The sequence below is a fragment of the Hippoglossus stenolepis genome, chromosome 10, assembly GCF_022539355.2.
Source record: "Hippoglossus stenolepis isolate QCI-W04-F060 chromosome 10, HSTE1.2, whole genome shotgun sequence".
NCBI lineage: Eukaryota > Metazoa > Chordata > Actinopteri > Pleuronectiformes > Pleuronectidae > Hippoglossus > Hippoglossus stenolepis.
In genome coordinates this window covers 14836503-14863725 of record NC_061492.1, presented here as the reverse complement: position 1 = coordinate 14863725, position 27223 = coordinate 14836503, and the positions used below count along the sequence as shown (strand labels likewise).

The 27223-nt window shown below is 41.6% G+C and overlaps 2 protein-coding genes across 3 annotated transcripts in view; one reads left to right on the top strand and one right to left on the bottom strand.

Annotated features, from left to right (window-relative positions):
- Positions 1-1385: 1385 nt before the first annotated feature.
- Positions 1386-10312, top strand: LOC118116277 (thrombospondin-1). Its single transcript, XM_035167827.2, has 22 exons — positions 1386-1569; positions 1664-1745; positions 2060-2619; positions 2718-2796; positions 2936-3025; positions 3132-3241; positions 3600-3725; positions 4137-4233; positions 4332-4505; positions 4603-4779; positions 4863-5036; positions 5157-5437; positions 5522-5740; positions 5846-5953; positions 6374-6533; positions 6642-6760; positions 7164-7398; positions 7493-7720; positions 7816-8087; positions 8186-8283; positions 8378-8517; positions 8610-10312. The coding sequence occupies exons 2-22, from the start codon at positions 1682-1684 to the stop codon at positions 8615-8617; spliced, it is 3519 nt and encodes a 1172-aa protein (XP_035023718.1). The 5' UTR covers positions 1386-1569; positions 1664-1681; the 3' UTR covers positions 8618-10312.
- A 2765-nt stretch (positions 10313-13077) lies between these two features.
- Positions 13078-27223, bottom strand: part of fsip1 (fibrous sheath interacting protein 1) — a 29980-nt gene continuing 15834 nt past the window's right edge. For both annotated transcript variants that reach the window (XM_035167199.2, XM_035167200.2), the window contains 2 exons: positions 22982-23134; positions 13078-13422 (listed from right to left, as the gene is read on the bottom strand). In XM_035167199.2, the coding sequence (XP_035023090.2) occupies positions 13318-13422; positions 22982-23134 (258 nt within the window). In that variant the 3' untranslated portion in view covers positions 13078-13317. The remainder of the gene's footprint in view (positions 13423-22981; positions 23135-27223) is intronic.

Here is a 27223-nt window from a genome sequence, read left to right as displayed (position 1 = left end):
AGTATAATGCAGCATGAAAATACATCAACAATCTAATAATTATATCATATTATTGGGTGGATTCAGGAATTTTTTAATCAATTTCTTTAACATTGTGAGATGGGGTGTTTATTTTTTTTACATTTTTGAAAATTCCCCAGAGAATAAATTATGGATCTTGATGAAAAAAAACATGACATATTTATGGGACAGATTTTTATGAGTGTAATTTGGGGTAGTTTGATTGAATTTATGGGGACTGCCTCCACTATATGCTATTTAAAAATAGTTTAGAATAAATCATGCATGAAGGACTTTTCTTAAAACTGATGTACTACTGAGACGATCTGAGTACTTCAGCCTACAAATAGATTCAAATCTGTCCAAACAGTAATGACTATAAGAAAGGAGGTGAACAATTTGAAATCAATATATACATATATTACATTTATCAGCTTTTCTTAATCCAACAGAGACAGTGTTTATGTGAGTTTTCAATGGATAAGATATGAAATTCTGTCATTTTCCACCTGTTTTCAACATCAGTTGTATTTTTTGATGAAAGAATACGTTCACACTGGTTCAAAACTGACTTTGACAATACTTGTACAGACTTTAGTCATTGTATACATTCATATATCCTATAACCATAACCCAAACCCTTATTACTTAATAAGTACTTGTCAAGGTTACTTCGTTTTACTACTCATTGTTTTGTTTGTTTTTTATTCTTCCAAGGTTTCTTTCAAAAAAACAACACAGCGACAAGTATCATCCTCTCACTCTCACTCAGGCAAATACATTCATTACTCAATGAGTCCCCTGGCGGTCAGACGAGTAACAGCAACATAAGGAGTGCACCATGAACCAGTCTGCTGTATGTCATTAATATAAACTGGATTTAACATCTGAGTGTAGGGTATGAAATCCAATTTAAAGTTTTATATGACTTTTAAATCTGCTCTTAACTGGTTTTGTGTTACCCGTCGACTCAACTAATTGGCCTACTCATTTTTTTGGATCATATTTAAAAAGAAAGAAAGAAAAAAAGGGAAATATTTTTAGAAAAGGACATTTTTTTATGAATTTGACACTATTGGACGAGTGATCAGACTTATATTTGACCGGAAACGACCACGTCTTGGCTGAGGTGCGTGTATGAAATATTTTTCCGGTGATGGAAATTCAGCTCAGGAATGCATTCATCCCTCCTCTCTCTCTCCCTCTCTCGCTGTGTCTCTCTCTGTGTGTGTGTTAGTCTCGGATATTACTGTGACTGGCTGTGAGGTAAGAAAACAAGTCCCTCCCTCTCTGCTGCAACCCTCCCATTGGTGCAGACTGAGCTAAGGAATGTCCTTAAACTGTTTAAATAGCTCCTGCATTGGTGAGACAAGTCAGAGGAATAAGTGAAAACACCGGAATAAAATGAGCAGGAGCTCAGAGACACTTTTATTTATTCCAATCTGATGAGCTTCAAGCAGAACTGAAGGAGGAGAGACGGGATAAATACATCTGACTACCAAGGACTTTCCTCTTCTTCTTCTTCTTCATTTTTTTAATCTTTCCCAGCAAGTTAGTTTTATTCTAAAGGTTTGTGGATTATTTTTTATTATAATATCATTAGTATTCATTGATGAGCAGATGTAGACTATAGATGTTTAACTTGATGTTATTCTGGTTGCAGTTTAGTTGAGATTTCAAGATGATGCTGTGTGGCATCTTTTTGCTGTTGATGCTTTGGAGGTGCGAAGGTGCAAGACTGGCAGGTGAGAATGGAAAATGACTCACTGACTTATTTTACCTGTTAAAACTTTTCCCTTATAATAGAAATAAATGTTTCTTAAAGGGACTTAAATTGTTACTGTTATATTCAGGTTAGAGTGAAAGTTAATTACACAATACATTTTTTTTTAGAATATATGAATCTTTATAATAAAAACTGTATTTTTACAAATGTTCTACAGTCATTGTTATAGTTCTGTTAGATTGTTTTTCTTTGTTTTCCTTCATCTTCTTGGAGACAGTCATTATGACGATAAATAAATAATTGACTGGTGTCTGTCCTCTCCTCTTGCTGCAGAGAATCGTGATGATAACAGTGTATATGACTTATTCGACCTGGCACAAGTCGGCAAGAGAAACCACGGGGTGAGCGTGGTGAAAGGTGCGGACCCCTACAGCCCCGCATACAAGGTCCTGAACGCAGACCTGATCCCCCCCGTCCCAGACAGCATCTTCAGGGACCTCCTTGACTCCATTCAGGCCGAGAGGGGCTTCCTTCTCCTCGCCAACCTCAAGCAGTTCAAGAGGAGCCGCGGCAGCCTCCTCACCATCGAGAAGAGCGATGGATCCGGACCCATCTTTGAGATCATCTCCAACGGCAAGGCGAGCACCCTGGACTTGGTCTACTCGACCGTGAGCCAGCAGCAGGTGGTGTCCATTGAGGACGCAGACTTGGCCACCGGACACTGGAAGAACATCACATTGTTCGTGCAAGATGACCGCGCTCAGCTCTTTGTTGGCTGCGAGGAGATCAACGTGTCGGAGCTGGATGTGCCCATCCAGAAGGTGCTGACCCAGGAGGTGGCAGACATCGCCAGGCTCAGGGTTGGAAAGGGGGCTGTAAAGGAAAGATTCATGGTATGAAAAAAATGTGTCTAATAATTAAAAATAATATATATTTGTGCACTGCATTTTGTGCTCACATAATACCTGAACTTGAACTCTTTTTTCATCAGGGAGTCCTTCAGAATGTGCGCTTTGTCTTTGGGACAACTATCGAAGCCATACTGAGAAATAAGGGTTGCCAGAGTGGAGGTAAAGAGTTAAGATCAAAATTATAAAATATATGTTTTCCCCATAAATGACTTGATCTTATGCAAACATATGTAGGTGTAAAAGGATGTAAAAAAAAAACTACCACAATTCATTGCCTTCTCTCTTCTTTCCCCAATAGCATCCTTAACTGATGTCATGACCTTGGACAACCCAGTCAACGGCTCCAGTCCTGCCATTAGGACTGATTACACCGGCCACAAATCCAAAGGTGAGATCTCTCCTCTGCAAAGAGACAAGTCTGTGCTTCTGTTTTCCTAAATGTTAAGAGTTGAGGTGACACAGAATTTATCGGATTCTCCTTTTCTGTTATTCAGATGTGCAGTCTGTCTGTGGCCTCTCCTGTGAGGACATCGCCAGCATGTTTAAGGAGCTCAAGAGTCTCGGTGTGGTTGTCAAACAGCTGTCGCAGAAGCTCGGCAAAGTGGTAAGCTTGAAGGGTCATCAGGGTCTGCTCTTCGTCATCATTTGCTCCCCTCTATTTCCCCTCCTCCCCTCTCCTCTCCATCTTTCCCCCCCTGCTTCCAGTTTACGCATTTCCAGTGCGTGGCCACTTGTCGCTGTAATGGCAGTCCCCGGCCAAGTCCTTAATGAGACCCATGTGAATACACAAATATGTTTGGCGGCTGATTGCATTTGCACTGCTTCACTAGAGTCAAGCAATGTCTTAATCACAGTGTTGGTTAGTGATTCATTTGTGCTGGAACCTTGGCAAAGTGAAAGTTTTCCATTCTCCATCCTGAGCAACCCCGTTTTCTCTCTCTGCCTCCCTTTCCGTCCCCTAGTCTGAGGACAGCAATCTGCTGATGAATCAAATGAACATCCACAATGGAGTTTGCTTCCACAATGGCATCGTGCACAAGGACAAAGATGAATGGACCGTGGACGGCTGCACTGAGTGCACCTGCCAGGTAAGTGTCACCACACCTGCTGGAATGCAACTGTCGGCTGAGGCCAGACATCTATTATGTTTCCTGTATCCTGGCTGTAATGAAGTGTTAATGTTATAATCACACTGCTCCTGTCTGAAATCCATCAACACTTCTTTTGCACTATAAACATAGCAGCATGGTTCCTTTTCCCCACTGTAACATCTAGTGAAGGGTGTCAGTGTATTGTGTAATTAGTTAGGTGTTAGTGGGAGAGTGTTCTTGAGTTCTATCAACACAGCAGGAGTGTTATGTCTCTGATAAAGATCGCTCCCTTGTGAAATACAGCAATTAGGCTTGGAAAAGCACCAGGAAAGCCTGTTTTTTCCACAGCCCGTCAGGCATTCATTTCACTCGTTATTCTTGTACTAATTCGACCGTTCCTTTATCCAGAACTCTGCTACTGTGTGTCGCAAAATCTCCTGCCCTCTGATCCCATGTGCTAATGCCACCGTGCCCGACGGAGAGTGCTGCCCTCGCTGTGGAACACGTAAGCCTAATTTTCAATTTATCCGATTTTTGATTACATTTGTCACCTGATCTCGTTCAAAGTAATAAACCTTTAACTTTTTATCCCACCCCCCACAGCGAGTGACTATGCTGAGGATGGATGGTCTCCCTGGTCTGAATGGACCCATTGTTCAGTGACTTGTGGTCGTGGCATCCAGCAACGTGGACGCTCCTGTGACCGCATCAACAGCAATTGTGAGGGCACATCTGTCCAGACCCGTGACTGCTATCCTCAGGAATGTGACAAACGCTGTAAGTCACTCAGTATTACAAACAGTACAGTATCACACAACCAGAGTGATATTATCAATTTCATAGCATGATGAATTAATTGGTGTGTTGCTCACAGTCAAACAGGATGGTGGTTGGAGTCACTGGTCCCCCTGGTCTTCATGCACTGTGACCTGTGGCGAGGGGGTCATCACCCGAATCCGCCTCTGCAACTCTCCCACGCCCCAGTTGGATGGCAGGGACTGCCAGGGAGACGGACGTCAGACTGAAATATGCCAGAAGTCGCCTTGCCCTAGTAAGTTTTCAGCCCCAAAGTATATAACAATGTGTGCACATTTGAGGCGAAAAAATTAATATTCCTTTTTATTTATCTTTCAGTCAATGGAGGTTGGGGACCTTGGTCACCATGGGACACCTGCACTGTTACTTGTGGCGGAGGAGTTCAGACCCGCAAACGTCTCTGCTCTGACCCCGTCCCCAAATATGGTGGAAAAGACTGTGTTGGTGATGCCACCACGTCTCAATTGTGCAACAAACAGGACTGTCCTATTGGTGAGCATTTAAAATCAAATTTAAAAAGTTTAATTCACAACACATTTCCCTTTTAAAGTATAGATATAGACTCCTTTATTATCATGCAGTACAATATGAATGAATTACTTCTTTCTACAGATGGTTGTCTGTCCAGCCCATGCTTCTCTGGCACAAAGTGCACCAGCTTCCCTGATGGTACTTTCAGGTGTGGCAAGTGTCCACTTGGCTATCGTGGTAATGGCGTCATCTGCAAGGACATTGATGAGTGTAAAGAAGTACCTGATGCTTGCCACACTCATAACGGAATCCATCGCTGTGAGAATACTGAACCTGGTTACAACTGTATGCCTTGCCCCACACGTTTCTCTGGTCCTCAGCCCTTTGGAAGAGGAGTGGAACAGGCAACTGCTAAAAAACAGGTTTGATTTATTACTTACTATCTATTTTTGTAGCTAGTGGGCTAGTTACCTGGATTTTGGCTTATCATCTGCTATTTTCTTCAGGTTTGTACGCCTCGTAACCCTTGCCAGGATGGTACCCATGACTGCAATAAAAATGCAAAATGCATCTACTTGGGCGTCTTCTCCGACTCCATGTTCCGCTGCGAGTGCAGGCCAGGATACGCCGGGAATGGCCTGATCTGTGGCGAGGACACTGACCTGGATGGATGGCCCAACACTAACCTGCTGTGTGTGGAGAACGCTACCTACCACTGCAAGAAGGTAGCCAGACCCCATGTGGACAGAAATACCAAAGGCCATTATTACCCAGCTGCACTCTATTATTGTGATGATTGCCTCCTTAACCACCCTTTTGTTCCCTCATAGGATAACTGCCCCAACCTTCCCAACTCTGGTCAGGAAGACCATGACAAAGATGGCCTGGGTGATGAATGTGACCATGATGATGACAATGATAGGATCCCCGATGATAGGGTGAGTCATTACAGCAGTTTTATTTAGCCTCAAGCTGTGCTTTCCTCAGAGACCAGACATAGCAATCAGCTGCAGCCATCCTTCCTCTGGGCAGTAGGAATGTGTAGTCCCCGTGTTTGTGTGCTTTCAACAGAGAGCTAGAATGGAAAGGCAGCAGCATAGGAATTGTTTAATATAATTTCAGCATGAAGCCAGGATTGAGGATGAGGTGGCTTGATGCCCATATTTCTGAGTGTAGATTTGGCAAGTTGGGCAAGAAAAATGTTGTGGTAGAAATTACCGGCTCTCATGCAGTGGAATATCACATTCCAGTGACAGTAAGAAAAGAAAAAAAGCCCTCGAAAGCAAAGTTTTGTTCCTTTACATATAATTTCTTTGACCTACTTTAACAAATGAATTTATATTTCTTTATGATTTTAGGACAATTGCCCAAGAGTGTACAACCCTGCCCAGTACGACGCAGACAGGGATGATGTTGGCGACAGTTGTGACAACTGTGTCTACGAGGCCAACACTGACCAAACCGACACTGACAACAATGGAGAGGGTGATGCCTGTGCAGTTGACATTGATGGCGATGGTAGGAGATTTCCCTAACTTCTGTCCAAGAAACGTTGTCATTTCCTCAGCATTCAAAGAACATTTACACAGTCCTAAAGGCTAAGACGAGTATGTTTTGATTGAACAGGCATTCTGAATGAGAACGACAACTGCCCCTATGTTTACAATGTGGACCAGAGAGATACTGATAGAGATGGTGTGGGAGACCATTGTGACAACTGCCCTCTGGAGCACAATCCTGATCAGGTAACGACAGATCTCACCTTTCGCATTCCAATTACAGCAACTGATCATTATAGTACAATCTCTCATGTACCTTTGTTGAAGTTCCATTAACACCGCAAACATTTTAATGAAAGAGAGGAATGTTACAGCTTAAAGGAAAGAACAATGCAAAGCTCCGTGTTCTTTTCTCTATTGATCCACCTTTGGAATACATATGGATATGTAGTTCTGCTTAGTTGGACACTTGACATTTATCTGAAGAGACATTGCTTACATACATGAAAACAAGGGGCCACACTTCCTCTCATATCGAGGCTGGTGGGAAAATAGTGGCGGGACTCATTTGAAGGGAGGACAAGTGTCTAACAGTGTGACAGTCAGTCTTTGAGAAATCTTATTATAAATTAATTATTTTCTCCTGCAGTTCGACTCGGACTCAGATCTCATTGGAGACAAGTGCGACAACAACCAGGACATTGACGAGGACGGTCACCAGAACAACTTGGACAACTGCCCCTACATCCCTAATGCCAACCAGGCAGACCATGACAAGGATGGCAAGGGTGATGCCTGCGACCATGATGACGACAATGACGGCATCCCCGATGAAAAAGACAACTGTCGATTGGCCTTTAACCCTGATCAACTGGATTCTGATGGTGAGTCAGTCTTTCACTGAGTCAAACCGGGTCTTTTAGAAATTAGCTCCTTCTTGTAATGTTTTTTTTAAATATTAATATTTTTTGTTTTCAGGTGATGGCCGTGGTGATGTGTGCAAAGACGATTTTGATCAAGACAATGTTCTGGACATCAATGACGTGTGTCCGGAGAACTTTGCCATCAGCGAAACAGACTTCCGCAGATTCCAGATGGTTCCTCTGGACCCCAAGGGTACCTCCCAGATTGACCCCAACTGGGTGGTCCGGCATCAGGGCAAGGAGTTGGTCCAGACAGTCAACTGTGATCCTGGCATTGCTGTTGGTACGTTATATACAGACAGACATCTCACTACAAATACACACACAGACACTAAGTAGTAGTCAACCATTTCTGAACCATCACCTCTCTCACTTCAGGTTATGATGAGTTCAGTGCGGTGGATTTCAGCGGAACATTCTTCATCAACACGGACAGAGATGATGATTACGCTGGGTTTGTGTTTGGCTACCAGTCCAGCTCACGCTTCTACACGGTCATGTGGAAACAGATCACGCAGACCTACTGGTCCCAAACACCCACAAAAGCTCAAGGCTACTCTGGCCTGTCAATCAAAGTGGTCAACTCCACCACTGGCCCTGGTGAGCACCTGAGGAATGCCCTGTGGCACACCGGGGACACCCCAGGACAGGTGAGCTTGGATTCATTGACTTGAGTTTAAGATGTCAGATAGAAGTTATCACAATGTTTGACTGTTTCTCATCAACCTTTAAAATTCTTCTTCTCCAGGTTCGCACTCTGTGGCACGACCCCAAGAACATCGGCTGGAAGGACTTCACTGCCTACAGATGGCACCTGATCCATAGACCCAAGACTGGACTTATCAGGTAAGCTGAAATCCTCATGCAGTCTTTCACTCAACTGTAAACCTGCGCACTTTACTTTGAAAAAGGAGCTCATGTTTTACCTTTATATTTTCAGAGTGGTCATGTATGAAGGCAAGAGAATCATGGCTGATACTGGAAACATCTTTGACAAGACATACGCTGGTGGGCGACTAGGCTTGTACGTCTTCTCTCAGGAGATGGTTTACTTCTCAGACCTCAAATACGAATGCAGAGGTAAGCACATAAGTGATGTTTTATTCTTAAGTACAACTTCATCACCTTAGACTTTTTTTTGTAACATGAATTCTGTCATTCATTTCTTTCAGATACATAAATGGACCACAGAGCCTTGCGGATGAATGTATCAGTCTGTCAATATGAATATATAAAAACGAGACCTGGATCGAAATATCTTTGACCTTTTCCTTGAGAAATGCACATTGGAGGAATGACGAGCAAGTGAGCTGAAGTGAGGTAAACTGACCTCAGGATTTAAAGCCAAATGAAAGTTCGATGACGATTCTGCACCACTGCACCAAACTCAAATGTTGAGCGCAGCTCTGCTCAGAAGACATTGGCCGACTCACTTTGTGCTCTGATCTATATTGGAAAAGGGCCACATTTTATTGCTTTGCACACCTGAACTGTTGTTGGTTGGAGGTTTTCCTCTGTGGATGAGGGACCAAAGAGTGCTTGATGTTTTTAATTTTCCTTTTTTTTGCTTTTGAGCATTAATCTACATCTGCTGTGGGCTCAAAGCTTGTGTCAGCATGAAGAAAGCAGTAGTACTTTCTTAGGCCGGGGTAAATATGCCCCTTGAAGGAACCGTTGAGGGACCATGGACAGTATGGACTGACTGTTGCTTTTAAAGAGAGTGAATGGTGTTAGTGTGTTTCTGCATGTGTGCCACCCAACTGAGTCAAAATTTGTTTTGAATTCTATTGATGACCCCTCCCCCACACATTCAAAAAGACCTGTATATACAAGGTCTTGTATTTAGCTGACGCTTAGGACTGGCCCAAAGTCTTGGTCTTCTCAGGAAAGAGCACTAGAAGAAAATGAGGATCGCACAAAATGCAGGACAGCACAGGCCCCAAAGCAAGCACATCGCACACTGCTTTGGACAGTAACTATTAGCAAATATTATGTTCCTATCTCTAATCTTTACTGAAAGCGTCAAGGGACGTAAACATCAAGGGCCAGTCTACTTCCTGATATGAGTTAACCATTGTAAGTATGGCTGTTTGTATTTACGTATTCATCATAGAGGCTTTAATTCTCGTTCATCTTTGCACCTTGCCATCTTAGAATGTTATTAGCAACCAAGTAAATGAAATCACTATCCACTTGTGGCAAGATAAAGCATTACATGTGACCAAAACAGTTAAATATATCACTATCGCCATTCGTTGCTTCTGCACAGTGTGCATGACTGGTGTGCCTGAGCTTGTGTGTACATTTCTGACAAGGGGAAATCAAATGAAACCCTTTATGTACAAATATTACCTCATTAATTCTTTCTGTATTGAGGCCAGCAATACACAAGAATCACATTTCTTAGCAACAGAGTATAAATTGGTTGGCTTCTTTTTTTTTTAAGCAAGACTTTAGTATCATTCATATGCTGTATATAAGATATTTTTGTAGCAAAAGAAGCCCAAACAGGAACGTAAAGGATTAAAACAAATGTTGTCTTTACTATGATGTATTTGACGTATTTCCTGTGCATTTTTTTTGGATAAATTATTGTGTCTGTTTTATGTTGAGGTTATTTCATTTGTGTAGATATATGCTATTTAAATAATTTATCTAGAAGCGTAGCCTCATATGGAAGCGTTTCTGTCTGTATAAACTTATTTGCACACTGACATGAGGATGTCTTTGTTATTTTGTTTTTTTTGTACGTCTTTTTTTAATTATTAGTGAAGCTTTTCTATAAACGTTGTTTTATAGTTTCTACCCTAAGTGCTGTTTATATTCCTACCTGTTATTTTGTAATGTCAAGTGAACAATAAACACTTACCAAGTGTCTTGGACAATCGGTGACTTTTTGGGGGGGCAAACAAAAGTTGGAGAGTTAGTCATATCCACTTTGATTGAAGTTTCGTACATTGAGAAGCAAAGGGAGCCGAGCCACACTTTGTCGAGTGACTGGAACCCATTAGCCGAGTCTGGTGAAGCCTTGGAGAGAGGGAGTATCCTCGGTAGTCAACAGCAGGAAAACTCAACATGAAGTATAACCCACTTAAAATGCACATCCATAAAGATCTGATTACAAACGAAAGATGGCATCTCCTTACACCTTCAAAAGACACAATCCATGCTTCTTGTGGGGCAGAACTTCCAGTCGTGGCTGTGGTCCCAACTCATGCCAGTGAGAATGTGCATTGTGGAACAAAACTTGTCAAAACACCATAGATGAGGTATCTACATCAGCAGTTCACTGACTGTGATGCTGTGCACCAGCATATCATCTGCAAAAAGAATTCCGACTGCTAATTTAGATCTTCCCCAGGGCCAGAAAAGGCTGTAATCTAAGGCACCAGTGAGGGTCATGACAGAAAACCCAAACAGTCTCAGTATGCCGCCAGTCTCTTTACATTAGAAGTGACCTCATTCTTACCATTCTGAGCTCACTGTGTTTCCATTACCCGTAATGAGCAGAATTTCTGTCCTCCTGAAAATATATCACATCAATGACATGGATGGTGTTTGTAAAATGGGGACTAATGTGTGAATGAAGGCGTTACAAACATATGGAATTTGTATAAAACTCAAGTCTGACCGAGTGTGGTCATTCTGAAAAGTGACTGCATGTGCTCTGTCAGACGTGTGCAGGGGCGTCTGTTTAGATTCCTGGGCAGATAGCGATAGCAGGCCTCTCATCTGGGTTTGACCTTAGAGGGCTCACCTGGCTGACGTGTTTTCAATCCGGAGGAATGTGAGCTAATTCCTGTCGGTGAGATGGGGTCAGAATGTGTGGCTGAGGTGAAGAGTGAGACGAATGGGCCCGTAGGTGTCCGGAGTGCCAGGGGAGAGGAAAGGCGTGACCTCTGGGCTGAGGTCAGCCAGGTGCAGACGGCTACTCGCGCCGTGCAAGCAGGAACAAATAGGAACTGTCTGAGCAGCTTCAGCAAATCTCCAAAACAAACCAAAGGGGATGATTTTTAGAGATATAGAAATCGTTTGTCAGGGGTTGTCCGGATTTTTGGAAATGAAAATAAAGCTCGAACGAGGTCACACGGGCTGCAGTTTCAGAAGATCCTACTAATCTGACCCACTCTGAAGCAGATCACCTATAGAGGTAGGAATGGCAGGAATGTTTGGAGCTGAAGCGGATGTGAGTATCACTCATGTTGAGCATACATCCTCATTAACAGCCACGCTGGATGTCTGATCACACGTAACTAACACGCAGTACTATATTTCATGCCCAGACTTGACCCCACAGACACTGTTTTAGGCAAATTTTTATGTTTGCAGGAGAACATTCTGTGGCGAGCGCACACAGTTGTTAGGTTTAATGACAGTAATTTGCTGTTCTCATCTATGATACCTTTTAGAAAGGGTGGCCCAGCTGCTCCTTGCCCTCGAGCTAAGAAATATAAAAACAAATACAAATGATGCATTCACACTGTATACACCCCAATCAGGTGAAACTATTTAATATATTGTTATAATGGCATTTCATCATGATGTCATGTTGATTTCATTACAACCATATGATGATGAATGTTATAATAAATAAGATTATCTCCCATATCTTATTCTTTGCCAAAGTTAAATCATTACTACACTATATGATGTAATTTTCTGACTTCATAGGGATGTCATGGTGATGTCATTCCAACTATGTCATCAAAAATAATTTTATATCTATATAAGCTTTGGGTCGTGTCAATAGTTCAATAGGATGCAGATATTTGAGAAAATTGACTTTTGAACTCCATGGGACTTCTTTGTGACTTGTTCATGACGTCACTTATCAAATGATACATGATGGGGAATACATGTCTGAGCAATATAAGCTTCGGCTCATATAGGATGCTGAGATACGTCCAAATATGCTTTTTTGAACAAATGCCATTTGACTTCTTCTTGGGTTTCCCTAATAATGATGGAGATATATTGGAAAATAGGTTTTTCAGAACAAAGTTTTGTCGACCTTGACCTTTGACCATTCAATATTTTACCCACCCAGTTACTGTTGCCACCAACCTGGTGAAAATCTATCTGTATGTTGTTGAGTTACTTTGTTCACACACACATAGGCCAATATGCCAACATGCATGGTATCAATAGAAGGCAATGCAGCTGTATATGTTAGGATCTGGCAGCATGACTCTCCATCCTCTCCTGGCTGGGGTGTTTTTCCCTGTATCTCCTGAGTTTGTTTTCCAGGGCGTGGCTAAGTCACCCTCCTCCTACCTGAGTTTCCCCTCCTCATCATCAAGTACAGCTGATATCAATCTGGCTCACTACCCAGCCTAATTCCTGTTGCAGAAAAACCCCTGGTGTGTCAGATCCTCTGTTTTCCCACAAGGTAATCAAGCTCTTGACTCTGTGTTTTCTACCCTTGCTTTTAATATTTTGGGGACTTTTAGATTGAGATTGCTGCTCACTTCATCTCTCCTGTGCTCACACTACCAGTCCCTCTGTTTGTCTGCCGTGCCTTGCAAGTTTTTTTTGTATTTTTTGAAGACTCAACGGAACCTCCTGCTCTTTTGTTCACCTGAAATCTGCAATCTTGGTTCCTGAAAACTAGTAATTATAACAATACGTTGAAAACGCCAATTAGGATAAAAAGTTTATTAATACTGACACATTGTGAATCATGTTTGTTCTTTGTCATTTTATGTAAATGGCTATAAGACATGTTAGTTATATCTCCATAAATCTTAGAGCTGTTACATGTGTCTCTCGACGTCCCAGCCAAGATGTAACATTTTAGACGGACTCTCTGATAACAAGGCTTCAGATCATACAGTCTATGCTTCAGATTGAAGCGGTCAGTGTGTCTTCTGAAGGGTCTCATCATGTCGTGTCAGTCGTCTCCAGCTGCGGGCTCCAACACTCAGTCAGCTCACATTCCTCCAGCAGTCTGAGTAGCTCCTCCTCCGTGAGGTCTGCAGACTCGTTCTGCAAAAATACACAGACAATACGTACGATATTAGAAGTATAAGTCAAGAATGTGTTTGCGTGAAAACACAGAAACCCACCATTTTATTACAACCACTCCACACAGACCTCTGGTAGGAGTATCAATGTCACATTATTACAGGAGTCACGATGCCATGGTTAGACTCTGGGCTGCCTCACTTTGTGTGTTTGCCACTGTTCTCCGTTGCTTGTGTGGCTGATTGTCCCCAGTTTGCACTTCTCGCTGTCTGCCTGTGTGCTCCACCAGACCCTTCAGTCTCCCGTGTGGTACAAACATCATGGCCAAGTTCTAGTCTCTTATTCCTCAAGGGATTTTAGCATTGATTTTTTTATTTGCCACCTCAAGCTCCATCCTTGTTATCTGTCTCCTGATTGCATCTTTGCCTCACCACCTATCCTGGTCTCCTGCTCGCAGTTAGATCATCACCTCATTGGCTGCCCTGCTCAGCCTCCAGACCCCATTACCTCACCTGCTTCCACAATCCAGAGATTCCTATCCTGCTCCTCACCTACGACACAAACCTCAAACCAAAGATGACCTAACCAAAAGAAACAGTTTTTTAAAAACTGCTTGTACTTTGCATTTTGGATCATAATCAAGTCACGATATATATATCTATATATCTATTTTATTTTTCATCTTAACTGCTCATATCTTCTTCCATAACATCCTCCCGAGACCTGTTTCCATTACGAAAGATTCTTTACTGGGCTTAAAACTCTGTTTTCACAAATCCACATGTAACTTTAATGCATGACCTGCGATAACAGTGGCAGTACATAATAATAATAAGGTGCACTGCTGAGATTGTCCCCTGTGCCTAGTTGGAAGCTGTCTGGGAAAAAAACACTTCCAGTTGGATATTACCACTGTTTTTTGTTTTTTTTGTCCGACTCCTCACAGGCAGCCTTCTGGGACTGCATGTGAGTTCAAGGCGGAGAGACAGCCTTCCTAAAGTAGGTTATGAGGAGAGGGGTGGGTTTCAGAATTTTAATAGACGTCAATATGTTTCCATGGAAGTGTTTTTTCTATTTAGCAACAGCAAGTAAAGTCTTTGATTTCAAATAATTTGACACAACTTTTGATTCCTAATAAGAGACATGACTAATTTACCAATGCATGAATGCTCATAGACAGTTGCCATCTCTTGGTGTGAGGATCCTGTACTGTGTTTAGACAGCTGCAACTCAACAGTCAATTTGTTCCAATAATATCAACTCATTACCTTTCGTGACATAAGCAATAACCCAGAAATGTGTCCGGGAAAGCAGGGCTTTAAAACCTCTGGAGTAGAAAGGTAATCATTGTCTTCTTTCTCTCAGCATGTGCGCTGGTGTTTCTAGCTGTGATCCCAGTCGAACAGAATGTCCCTGGCCTTCAAATAAGGAACTCCTGTGATCCAGTCATTCTGACCGTGATCCAGATAAGAGCAGATAAAAGTCTTAAAGCAGGATTCATTGGTTGTTTTCCCCAAATTGCGGCAACAAAACAATCTTTAAACACATCATTATCACCTTATGAAAGATTAGGTTGCCAAAGTGTTATTAAGCTGTTTTCTTTTTGTACATTCACACGGCAACATAAGGATTCATTTGGAATCGTGCTGGTTGACACCTAATTCATCAACGCTTACTCTTGAGGGAAATATTTGGCTATTTAGCAGCTAAATGTTTACGACATAAAAGCTACTATGTGTGCCAGATGTTTGGTTCTGGGGTTTTTGAGTACAGAACTTGAAGCGGTTTCAGAAAAAAAATTGGTTCAAAGCTTAGCTTTTATCTTGTTTTTTGTTTTAATGCAATTGCAACAATCCAAACAAGAAATAACGTCGCTTTCAGACATGACTTCCAGGTCAAACCTGGAGAATTGCCTACGGAGTTTACCCTGCCTTTCAGTCTGCCTTTCAAACATGCACAATGCAACGGGAGGTTCTCTGCACAGATGTTTTTGTATTTTTTCAATCCAACAAATTATTAAATTAGATTGTTTTCCTTTTTTCCATATTACAGCGGCCACATGAAAATAATCAATAACTTGTATTGAAACTAGCACAGTGTGACTTATCTCAGACCCGTGGCCGTGCTGTTGTTTTCACCTTTTTCTTGCAATCCCGCTGAGTCGCTCAAGACAACATCACATTCCTGTGTCTCATCCACCCCGCTTGCTGAAGCTAATACTCTTCATCGATCATCTGTATTCCTCCTCTGATCCGACCACCCTCTGAAAACTCTCCAGCCTCTCGCCAGGTCCCAGTGGCTGATAGACATCTCTACCAGTCAATCCTGTCCATGTTCAAAGTCCTCCACAGTGTAATGACACCCTTTCGGTCATGGGGGGTTGGCCCGTGTTACTCTTTTATGATCCCTGCAATTACCTAGACGCATGTCATCTTATACCACAGGCCACAGGCACCATGGACACATTCCAGCAGCGATGCCCCCTGCAACACTCTGTGTTTTTGTACCTTGACATTCATGTAGAGAGAAATGGCCTTTTGCCTGTGCACTTGACCTTCAACCATAAATGGCGGAGGGGGGGCAGATCCTTGGTATGTTTCTTTGTGTATGTACATAACTATATGCCTAATAACATCTTAGCTTCTAGGCATACACTTAGCTTCCCTTCCATGGTTACCCCTCACAGAAAAAAATGATTTGTTTGAAATTGCATAAATTTGCACAAACAAAAGTGAGCCATTACTGCAACGTGAGACGTATGGCACAAAAAATGAAATCACTGGTGGTCAATTACCGGCATGTAACTGTTTGAGAGCTCGTGAATGGGGCAATATAAAAAGTGCCCCACCGGCTGAAGTATTAATAGCCAGAGCTGCCTTTAACCAGTACCAGCCGTCTCGGAGATGGCAACTGAAAGTTAAGACTTTCCTAAAGACAGGAGAGAAAAAAGAGATGAAGGAAAGAAAGAGTGCTTTTTACTGTGCTGACAAAATGCTGTGACCTGTGGCAGTTGTGGTTGACCTCAGGTACCCTTAATACGAGGGTGCCTTGCGGATGACTGATATGTTTTTCTGTCTGAATGTCTGTCTACTCTCTGCAGAGAGAGTTAAACTAAAGCATTAAAGCTACATCAGCTCATCTCAGTCCATCCGCTGAAGCTGCAGCAGTAGACCTACGTTCAGTAAACATCAGAGGAAATTGCAGCTGCCCAGGGAAAAAAACATGAGGAATTTGATTGAGTTTTCCTCAGTGAGAGAAAAACAACAATGTAAAGCCTGGTTAGAAGTAAATAAATAGTGTATAAACACTGTAATACTATCAGACAACGAAAGTGATGAACAGAACATGAGAGGTTAAAACATTGGTCACAAGCAGGCAAATTTCTTTTTTTAAGCTGCTGCAGTCAAAGGCTGCATGTGGGCAGTTGTGTGAGCTGTTACACTTGAAGCAGATTTTGGAGTCATTCCCAGCTTTATGGAAAGACAATACTCATCTACAAATATCACCCCGTGCATTTTATACGGAACACTGGCTAAATCACAACAAAGAAATAATAGTGGAAAAATGACAATGTGATAGAATACTGTCGCCTCACAACAAGAATGTTCTTGGTTCGGTTGCATATTCTTGCAGTGTCTGCATGTGTTTTCTCCGGGGACTGCGGCTGAAACAGTCCCAAGACATGTAGATTGGGGGTTAGGTTAATTGGGAGACTCTAAATTGAACGTAGGTGTGTTTATGAGTGTGAATGGTTGTTTATCTCTGTATACCGGCCATGTAATACATCATTACTAAAATCATTTGTCATGGCCTTTACTCGTCTTCCTTGTCCATTTGAATAGCATGAAAATGACAATGAGTTTAATGTGTTGTTTGCCCCCCAGACACGGGCGTACAGTTCCTCTCCCAACAATCAATGGAAGGGTGGAGGAACCCCCTGACCTTCAGTGAAGTATAAAAGTTCTCAGTTCTTGTGTTGTATCAGTTTCTAGCAGATAGTTGAATCTGACAAAGCCAGAGCTGTTCAGCCCCACAGCTATCTGCCCTGCAATGGACCACCGCCTCTGTACAGCTCACTGTTGGCTCCTGTAAGCGCACAGTGCAGGGCCGCTCGGGTTTCAAGGTCGCTGACTTCAGTCACATACCTCGGCTTTATCGGCCACAGACCCGGGGGCCGATACTTCACTAATACAGGGAGGAATTCTCTTCATTACACCATATTTGCTTTAGATGCTGATACAAATTTGTGATGTGAGCCAGCATTTGTGACATCATTGTAAATGTATCTTGGTTAGATGACAAAACAAGTTTGTCAGATAGTGTGGATACTATACAGTATAATGTAGTTAAGGTTTATTCTGCAGAACTTCCTCGACGGCAGTATGTTGAAGTGATCGTTGGCTGAATCCCAATATCCTCACTTCAACCCGTTATTTTCACACATGGGAGCGTGCACATGTGCTGTATGCATAAAAAATGTTGTGCATGTGGACACAGTCTCTGTGTCTGTGTGCATGTGACTTATACTGTATTTTACTCACGTTGTTGTGACTGAGCCGTTAAATGAGAAAATAACCTCTTCCATTCTCAGGCTCCAACTGCTTCAGTGATGTCATGAACACACAGTGGAAGTTTAATGTTGATTTCTCTCAAATGTTGTTCATGTGAGATCTGAGCTGTTTTAAAACTAGATTTTCACATTTTGGCAGAAGTCAGTAGGTTTACGCAAAACATTTGGATCTGGACGAAGGCGCGGATCTCGGATTTTTTTTCTTTGGATAATTTTCTTTATCAATGCAACAAAGTTTTTTTTACATATGTTTTCACAAATTTGCCAGAGATAATTCATGGATCCTCAATTTAAAAATCTGTTCTGTTTACAGGAATGACATCATATGGTGTGTGATTTGACAAAAAATCTTGATATATGAAAGAAAATCATTGCCACTATAATCTGAACTATATCAGAAACATAATACCAAATTTGAAATGTTATATCAACTAAATATTTTGTGTTGACATTTAAAAGCCACAATATTTGACACTGAAAATGTTTTTCTTTACTTGTGCTGTCTGACGTTCACTTTGTGGAATTTCAATTTGTTCCAATTCTGTTGTTTTGACTTGGTATTCTATTTGATGATATACTAGAAGAGACTATATATTATATTACACAATGTATGACCAAAAACTTTCTCTTTTGAAAAAGAAAATGCATTATACAGCTGCAGTTATTATTATAACAGTATATCTGTTAAAACAGTATATCTGTTATAATAATAACTGCAGCTGTATTTTTCCTTCACAAAAGACTTACGCCAGTGTGAAGAGAGTGGTATTAAAGGGATAGCTCACAGAAAAATGAAAATGAATTCAATCAAAGCATAAAATGCCTCCATGTTGCGCGTGTGGTGTCATCCAAGTGTCCGGAAGCCCCAACATTCATATTCTACTCAAAACGGCATCATTTACACCAGATTTTAAGCCTAAAATTCCACAACCGGAAATAGTGATGCTAGCGGACATAGCAATGCTAACGTGCACCGCACGCTTGTCCTTGGGAGAGTGTGTGCAGGTTTCTGGTTTGTCTGTGAGAATATGGAAGCGCCTCTGAGAAGATTATCAGAGGACTTTAAGGCTTAAAACACGGTGTAAATGAGGCTGTTTCGAGTCAATTATGAATGTCGGGGCTTGTGTACACTTGGATGACACCACACAAGCAGTATGGAGGCATGTTATGTTTTTTTCTGGGTTATTTTTACGTCTGAAGAAGGGGTCCCCAGTTACTTCAATTGTATTGGATTTGGCTGCAACACTTTTTACCCCTGAGAGGAAGATGATGAGTGAATTTTCATTTTTCGGTGAACTATCCTTTTAAGTAAAGAATCCCTTTCTCTTCATGAATCCTCTTTGCTGGTGAAACCTGACTCATATTCTGAGGAAAACCGCTGAGCTGCCAGAACGACTGGGGGCTCAATACGTTGGCCTGAAAAGTAGAAAGATCTGATCGGTCATGGATGAGTGGTCCCTTTGAACTACAAGGGCTGTAGGTGTGTGTGTGTTTCGACTTAATACTCAATCAGTGTCATGTGTAGACATTATTAGATGAAGATATAACCACCTTTAACACAAGTTCTGAAAAACAAATTCATATTTCAGTCTCAGTGGAAATAAAGAGTCAAATATTGAGTGTATAAAGATGTGAACTCCTGAAATCTGAGACCAGAGCATCACGTAAAATAACAAATTTGTCCTAAGTTACTCAATATGTGAGTTGTGACCAAAACACAGAGTGCTGTTTGTCTTCCTGTATCATAGAAAAACACAAGAGCCAAAAGAGCCTTAATTTGAGGGAGATATGAGAGAGAAAGTATGATTGATGATGTTGACCATATTAAACAGATTTATGAATCCATCCTGCTTTACGGTAAATGTTGGGATTGTCCTTCCTTTCGCAGTTGATGTAGGAAAGCAGCCAATTAAAGTTGAAGCAAAACTCTAGATCAATTGTTGAGTAACTTCGACTTAACTATGTTGTTTTTGAAATGAATAACAGAGCAGCAAGAGTCAAACAAAAAACACCTTTCTTGATAGAGGAAAGGACGGAGCCTTTAGTGCACAGACAAACAGCTAAAGAAGAAATCTAAAGGTGAAAGGGGAGATTCTTTGGCAAAGCAGTGACCTGCACTGGAAGGGGTCTTGCTTGGATGGAGAGGAGGGAGAAGCAGAGATGACGCACACAATCACTGGTCTCAGATCTGAATCCACATTAACACGGCTTTTGTTTGAATAAATCACCAGGTAACTCTCCGGACAAACACTTGATTTCTTAACATCACACACTGGAATCAATCAGGCTGAAGTAGTGAAGGAATCTGTAGCCACAGCTACAACGCATGAGACATTTTCCACCTCTGCAGTAAGTGGTGCGCTGCAGCAGCTGGCCAGACTAAACACAGAGCAGCACGGTTCCCACTTGCAGGGAAGACATTTAATATCCAATCCATCTTGGGGTTTTTTGCAGATATATGGTACAGTAAAACATTTTTATTGCAAACATATTGCTAAAGCAAATTCACAGACTGTCAACCTCTTACATTGGCTGCCTCCTCTGGAATTCAAGATTCAAAGTTCTTGCTCCTGTCATCACCGACTATAAGTGGACAAAGATAAAACTCCTCCTTGAAAAGTCTTGACGGACAGAGAAGCAAACAGCGTCATCCGGGCCAATGCATCCCAGCTTTTATACGTTTAATTTTGGACTGAATATTCAAAATAATTACGATCAACTCCTATGAGGCAGTATTAGTGGTTTACTGTTCGGGAACTGGAGCCTTGCTCGTGAAAAGAGAAAAATCTGGTTCTAAATTGAAAGAATAATTAAAAATGCTACCAATACTCGTACATAAGGGAAATGTTTGGCACTTTGGGGAATATGCTTATTTATATTCTTGTGGAGTTAGTTGAGACCATTGATATCACAAGCTAAGCTATAAGTATCTCTTGTTTCTCACTTTATAGTGTTATTGCTCTCCTCATTTTACTCTTTTAAGAAGTACCTACATCTTTCAAAATGATGAACAAATATTTTAAAGGAGACATATACAGGCTCATGTTCATAATTTTAATTCAGGTTATTACCCAATTTTCTTTTTACATGCTCTTACGTTCAGAAAATGCACCACTTTCCTCAGACTGTCCATTGCTGCAGTTCTTCTTTTCAGCCTCTGCCTGAAACGCCCCCCCCCCTCCAGATGAAGCCCAATCTGCTCTGACTGGCCCAGTTGGCCGACTTTGTGATTGGTCAACTGCTTGCAGCGCATGTAGGAAATGTCAGCGTCCTCTCTTGCTTTACCTGGCTTTGTTAGGGGGCGTGCCAGACTACACGCTTGGTGTCTACTTTGCAAATGTGGAGCACTATGACATGAAAAGTATGTATTTTTTAATCATACCAGTATTAGCAGCTTTGAGGAATACTTGCTTGATCTGAAAGGATATTCTTTCCCTAGGACTCTGACTTTATTGCTCAAAGCAACACAACAAAAAAACAAACTGACCCCCTCTTAGTTATTGTGCTGTTAAATCCACCAGAGAACTATGCACAACCCCTGCGTGGTTGGTACACACTTCAGGTGCAAAAGGACTGTGAGGAGACGCTTGAGTTACGGATGTTATACAAATCAACTTTATGAGCAACTGTAGCTGTGTGAAAGTGTTTAAGAATGCCCTCCCACGCAAATTCCGCACAAATAAATCTCCTCCAACCACAAAACAAGCCTGGTAGCACTATGAACGTACACAGTGAGGATGCTGTTTACATTGCAGACACACACTGCAGTGGCACACAGCTAAATGCAAAGTGTGTTCAGCACCAGTTGTTAAGAGACTGGTGGTTTTGATGTTATGTAATTATAATGAAAGAACAGTTTCCTATAAGCTTGACTTAATTGGCAAAGAAATTCCCTTTGTTTCTGCTTATTAAGACCGGGAATAGGTTTGAGGTTTCTTGGCATGGTGCCTTGTTTGATGTAAGGGAGTGGCGCACACTACACACGTTAGTGGAGTTTATTACCTCACTGTGCATCTTTTATGTTAAAATTAGGCATATACCTCACACTGTGGTTCATCAGTGTTAGAAAAGATGTGTTGGATGATACATTTAAATGTGTCCTCCATCCACAGCAGCACTTAAACGAAAACAAACAGGTAGGTTGTTGCGCAAGACCGAAAGAAGCTTACCCAACTGAACAATGACTAAGTCAAACCGATGAATTTATCACGTGTTTTCAAAGGAATAAATGTCAGAGACAGCAGAAATCAGGCCTATTCACCTTTGTTTCATGGAACATTCTTGTGTTGCGCCTTTAGCTACTGGGTTTTGGGAGAGAGAGCGACCGTTCTGTGGTTGTAACTCTACAGCGGCTCTTAAAACCAGACACAGCTCAATGGTTTCCAGGAAACGCTATGGAGCGCGGACATCGGATCTCTGAGAAGAATGCTTGAAAGCAATGAAAACACCACGGAGAACACAAAGCTATCAGTGTAGTACACGTCCATCCTCGCCCTCAGAACAAGGCCGCATACAAATAACAGCAGAACGAGAACTATATCGCTCTGTTCAAAAACAGCCTATGACAACTCATATTAAACTGTATATTGAGCCAGTTAGTGATACAAAGAGAAAGAAGTAAAATGAAGAAAAAGAGGAAATATTACGGGCCTGCAGAGACACGATTATTTCATGTGATTTCATCGTCCCCCCTGTGAGAATGACGTATGAGCTGTGAGCTTGAAATAATTTTTTCACTCACATGTCTACGCGCAGAACCTCTGAGGAGTGTTGTAACACAGACACTGTGTGGACACACTTACTCGAGTGAATTCAATGTGTTTTGTTGTGTGATCATTCCGCTTTGCTTTAATTTGATTTAAGTTATGATTAAGATGATTTATAGCAAGTCCCCAGGAAATGAGTGCAAGTCAGTGTAACGTGCTCTGAAGACCGGGAGAAACTTCTGTGTATGTGTGTGTGTGTGTGTGTGTGCGTGTGTGTGAATGAACGTAGCTGTTTTGAACTTACAGTCATCTCTGGGCTGTGGCCCAGGATCTCCAGCTGCTGTTGGATCTCTTGGAGCTGCCTCTCCAGCCCTCTCCTCTCCTTTCTATCCTGCAGGACCTTCTCTCCTGGCTGCGGGTCCCAATCGCACTTCCAGCCAACCTCTGAACCGCGGCCCTGATACACAACAGACAAGACTGTTTCTCACAGGAAGCAAACAACACATTTCACGTGTAGGTGCTCTACTACAGCTTATGACGGTCACTCTGAAACATTTAGAAAACAGATTAAAACCATATCTTTTAACAGCTCCAAGTTTCCTGAGTTATAGTTCGCTTATTTCTATAAAAAATGTCATCATCGAGGTTTGGCCTTAAGACGTAGAGGTGAATATACAATACACCACAGCTCTATCCTGCTTTTTACAGACCACACAGTAAAATCAGGTACTTATTTAGGTCTTGAGCAAGTTTAACACAAGGCTGAGCCAGAGCTGCAGTCTACATGGGTCCGTCATAAATCACACATTTATGGCATCCACATGCAGTGGGTTGACACAGTAAACCACAAGCTGCATCCAAAGCAAACTCTGAAATTGGGTCAGGAGGAAATAGGAGCGTCATGTCTGGAGAACCATCAACGGGCAGCTGATAAGTGAGAGGATTATCATTCTGACCAAACGTTGGATCTTTCACTACGACTAGTCACACAGATGGAACGATCCAAAGTGAGGTCATCCGCTACAAATTACATATTTTAGGAAGTCCGTTTTTTTTTAATATTAAAACCGGTCACACAGCTGTCACATGGTTTGCCAACACTGAGATGCAACATCACAATGAAAGAATAGCATTGGTGGATGCAGCCTGATGATCAGTAGCTATAGGCGCTAAAGTATAATTGTGGTAAATCTCAAAGTTAAACTTGTATAATCCATTCACACACCACCCACTGTATATATATATTTAGTATGGATGGAAACTTCATGGTCAAATGAACAATATCTTAGCAACAGACAAGTAAAGGACCTGTGTATCCCTCTAAAAATACACTGCCACTCTATAAAACCAGCGGCTATGTCCAAAAAAATGGTTGGGACTGAAAGGATGTTGCCAACCACAGGACTGTTTTGGAGTGTCAATCCAGTGCCATGTGGTTGAAATCTCCATCTCTGTTGGTTAGTCTGGATGCCAGGCAGGCGTATGTATGATCCAATAAAGTCGAAATTGATGGATATTTCATGAAATGTCGACAACTCAAGGGAGACTCAAATACAGCGTAATGGTTGGTTGCAGGCGACAGAAGGAACCAGCAGAAATTATGAACTTAACTTAAACACCGAGAAGCTGAATCTGCTTTGACACATTTCGATTAAGGAAGTATTAAGTAGGAGGAGAGGTCATTTAAGTCGAGCCAGCATGTAGAGAAGACGAGTGAATCCTTCTCTTAATGAGCAAAACAGACATGGCCGAATGTCACGTAATGCATGTACACAGTTTTTTGGCCACTGGATGATACCTGTGTGAAGAAAATATTGAAAGCTTTGCAAAACAGAACCCCCTGAGGCATGTGTGTGGTCTCACCTTCCACTGGCCTCTGTTTCTCTATAGGGAAATAATGACAGCTTCTATTTGAAACCTTCTTTTAAGTGGTCGTTACTAGAGCCCTTCTGTTAAAACTCACTCATCCAGACTACAAAACACGACGGGATCAGACTCCTGTCATGCACGAGAGTGAGAAACGCAGAATACCAACCAGGAAAAATAAAAATTAAAGTCTAGCTTTACCACCATCCTCACACCACTAAATGCATGTTTCCAAAAAAGCCAAAATCTTTGGGAGAAACAGTTTATTTAATTTGGAAACAAACGGCTGCCCTACTTTGAAAGAACTATAGGCTCTCAAACTTTGAAGCTGTCTGCAAAGTTTACCAGCGATAAAGCGATCAAGGATAACAGTTTGAAGGAAGTTGGCATGTGTGTCACGTGTTTCTTTACGAGACTAATTCTCTTGGCTATTAGCACACTACGAATTCTGAGAAGTGTAAGTTCACAATCGCTCACAATTACTGCTTAGACTTTACTAATCTCTAATGACAAGATTAAAGACTTGTCTTTTGTCTTTGCTTTGTCCTCGCTATCTTTACATTGGTCCTGGATCACCTTAGCACCAGTGACCAAATCTAGCTAATCTGAGAAGTTTATGTAGTTAGCTGCAAAAAGCTACAACAGTTAGCAGGGCACACGTCAGTCTCACACAAAATACCACTTTTGCTCCTCTCACTGAAACTAATAACAAAATGTGAATAATGCTAATGCATATGTACTAACATTTGCCAATTACCACTAAACACAAAGGACAGTTGAGGTTGATGGGAGTATCGTTAGCTTTGCAGGAATTTGGACACAAACACAAATATTGAATCTAATGCTCCTTTATCACAGGTCTCATCATAAATGAAAAAATGGGAACGTTTTGTGTGTGTGTGTGTGTGTGTGTGTGTGTGTGTGTGTGTGTGTGTGTGGTTGTGTGTGTGTGTGTGTGTGTGTGTGTGTGTGTGTGTGTGTGTGTTTTCTTGTGGACATTTAACACTTTTATAATTTAAACGTGTACAAACTATCCACAATTTGTTGTTGTTGTTGTTGTGGTTCAGATGAGGGCTCTTGTGGCCCTATTTTCTGGCACAAAAGTGACCCACACTTGCTATTCAACCTGCAGTTCTTCACATAGCTAGTAGCATATATTTTGATGTGTAATCCTATTTAGAGTGATGCTTATCCCGAATTTGGTCATCTTAAAAAGTCTGTATCTGGATCCGAGCAATCCAATATAATGTTGCTTTGAACAACCAGGATAAAAGTAAAGCAGATTACGTGATTAAGTCTTTTGAACAACTAATCCCAGGTCATCTCCAAAATCATCATGATCTATCCTCTGAGCACCACGAATGTCTACTCTACACAAAGATTCATGCCAACCCATTTAAGACTTTCTGAGATATTTTGGTCTAGAGTAAAGTTGTGGATCGCACAACCCAGAGAAAACGTTCTCACCCACTAGAGCACTTCCATATTTGTAGAGACATAGCTGAAAAAAAAAATTCCTAATGTGTAACACATCAGTATGACAAGAGGTTCATAGAGCAGTTGAAACTGGTTTAAATTTGTTGGAATGAGTAGGCTATGTAATAGCGTTGTTGACAATTCAAAACCACTGTATGAGATCATACGTTCTAAACTGGCGGGGTTAATTCTCTATTTCATAAAAGCAGTGTTTTGTTCAGTGTTTCTTAATAATCGATGCAGCAGTTATAATAACTCAGTACAACAAGTTCTGATCAATTTCCCGAGACATTGGCATGGCTATCCAGAGGAATAGTCTTTGCTCTTGTGCTCGTCAAATTGAAGTAATGATTCACGTCTTGGTGATGACTGAGGGAATAAAGTTTTTTGACCTCAATAGAATCCAACGATTGTTCTAGTACATTATGGTATTTGTGCTTCTCCTGGAATGTGTGGTAGCTTTAACTCATTAAGAGGTCCGACAGAGTGGCTTCTAAACAGAGCAGAGGAGAGAGACCAATGTTCTGCTTATCTGAACATCAGCAAAACACTCGTTATCGGCTCTCCACGTGTAGCCACTTGACATACTGCTGAGGGTGTCCAATAATCATGTCACCTGTATGGGTCACGGGACTGCTGGGAGGCCACAAAGACCTGGACTTTGTTTTCTTTGAATATGAAAAACACGTCAAACTAAATAAACTTTTAAGAGAGAAGCCTCTCAGCCAGTACATCAGTGCCTTGGGATTTGACGATACTCTCCTCGCACATGCAGATATGAGTAAAAGCATTGAAAGTAGTAAACACAGAGGATTCCACTGACTGCCAAGTGCACACTGAAATCAACACGAGTGTTATTAAAACAGAGAAGAGTTCTCTGTGTGACATGATGACTCCAGACAAGCTGTCCTTGGATTACCTTATGTTTCAGATTTTACTTTCCCACAGTACAGAAAAAGAATGACTTGCCAATTGCCACAAGCGATACGATCGTTAGTATATTATTTGTACGACCTATAAATAATTTTAATCAAGCATGCCATTGACATTCATTAAGTGCATATTGATATCCTGTGATCAATTTTATGATTTCAAATAGAGGCAAAACATTCCATTGGGAGGTTGTCACAGCGTTTGAGTGTGAAACAGCTGCAGCAGTTGATGGATGATCCGTTGTTGTCCAAAGTGACGAAATAGGGAAAAA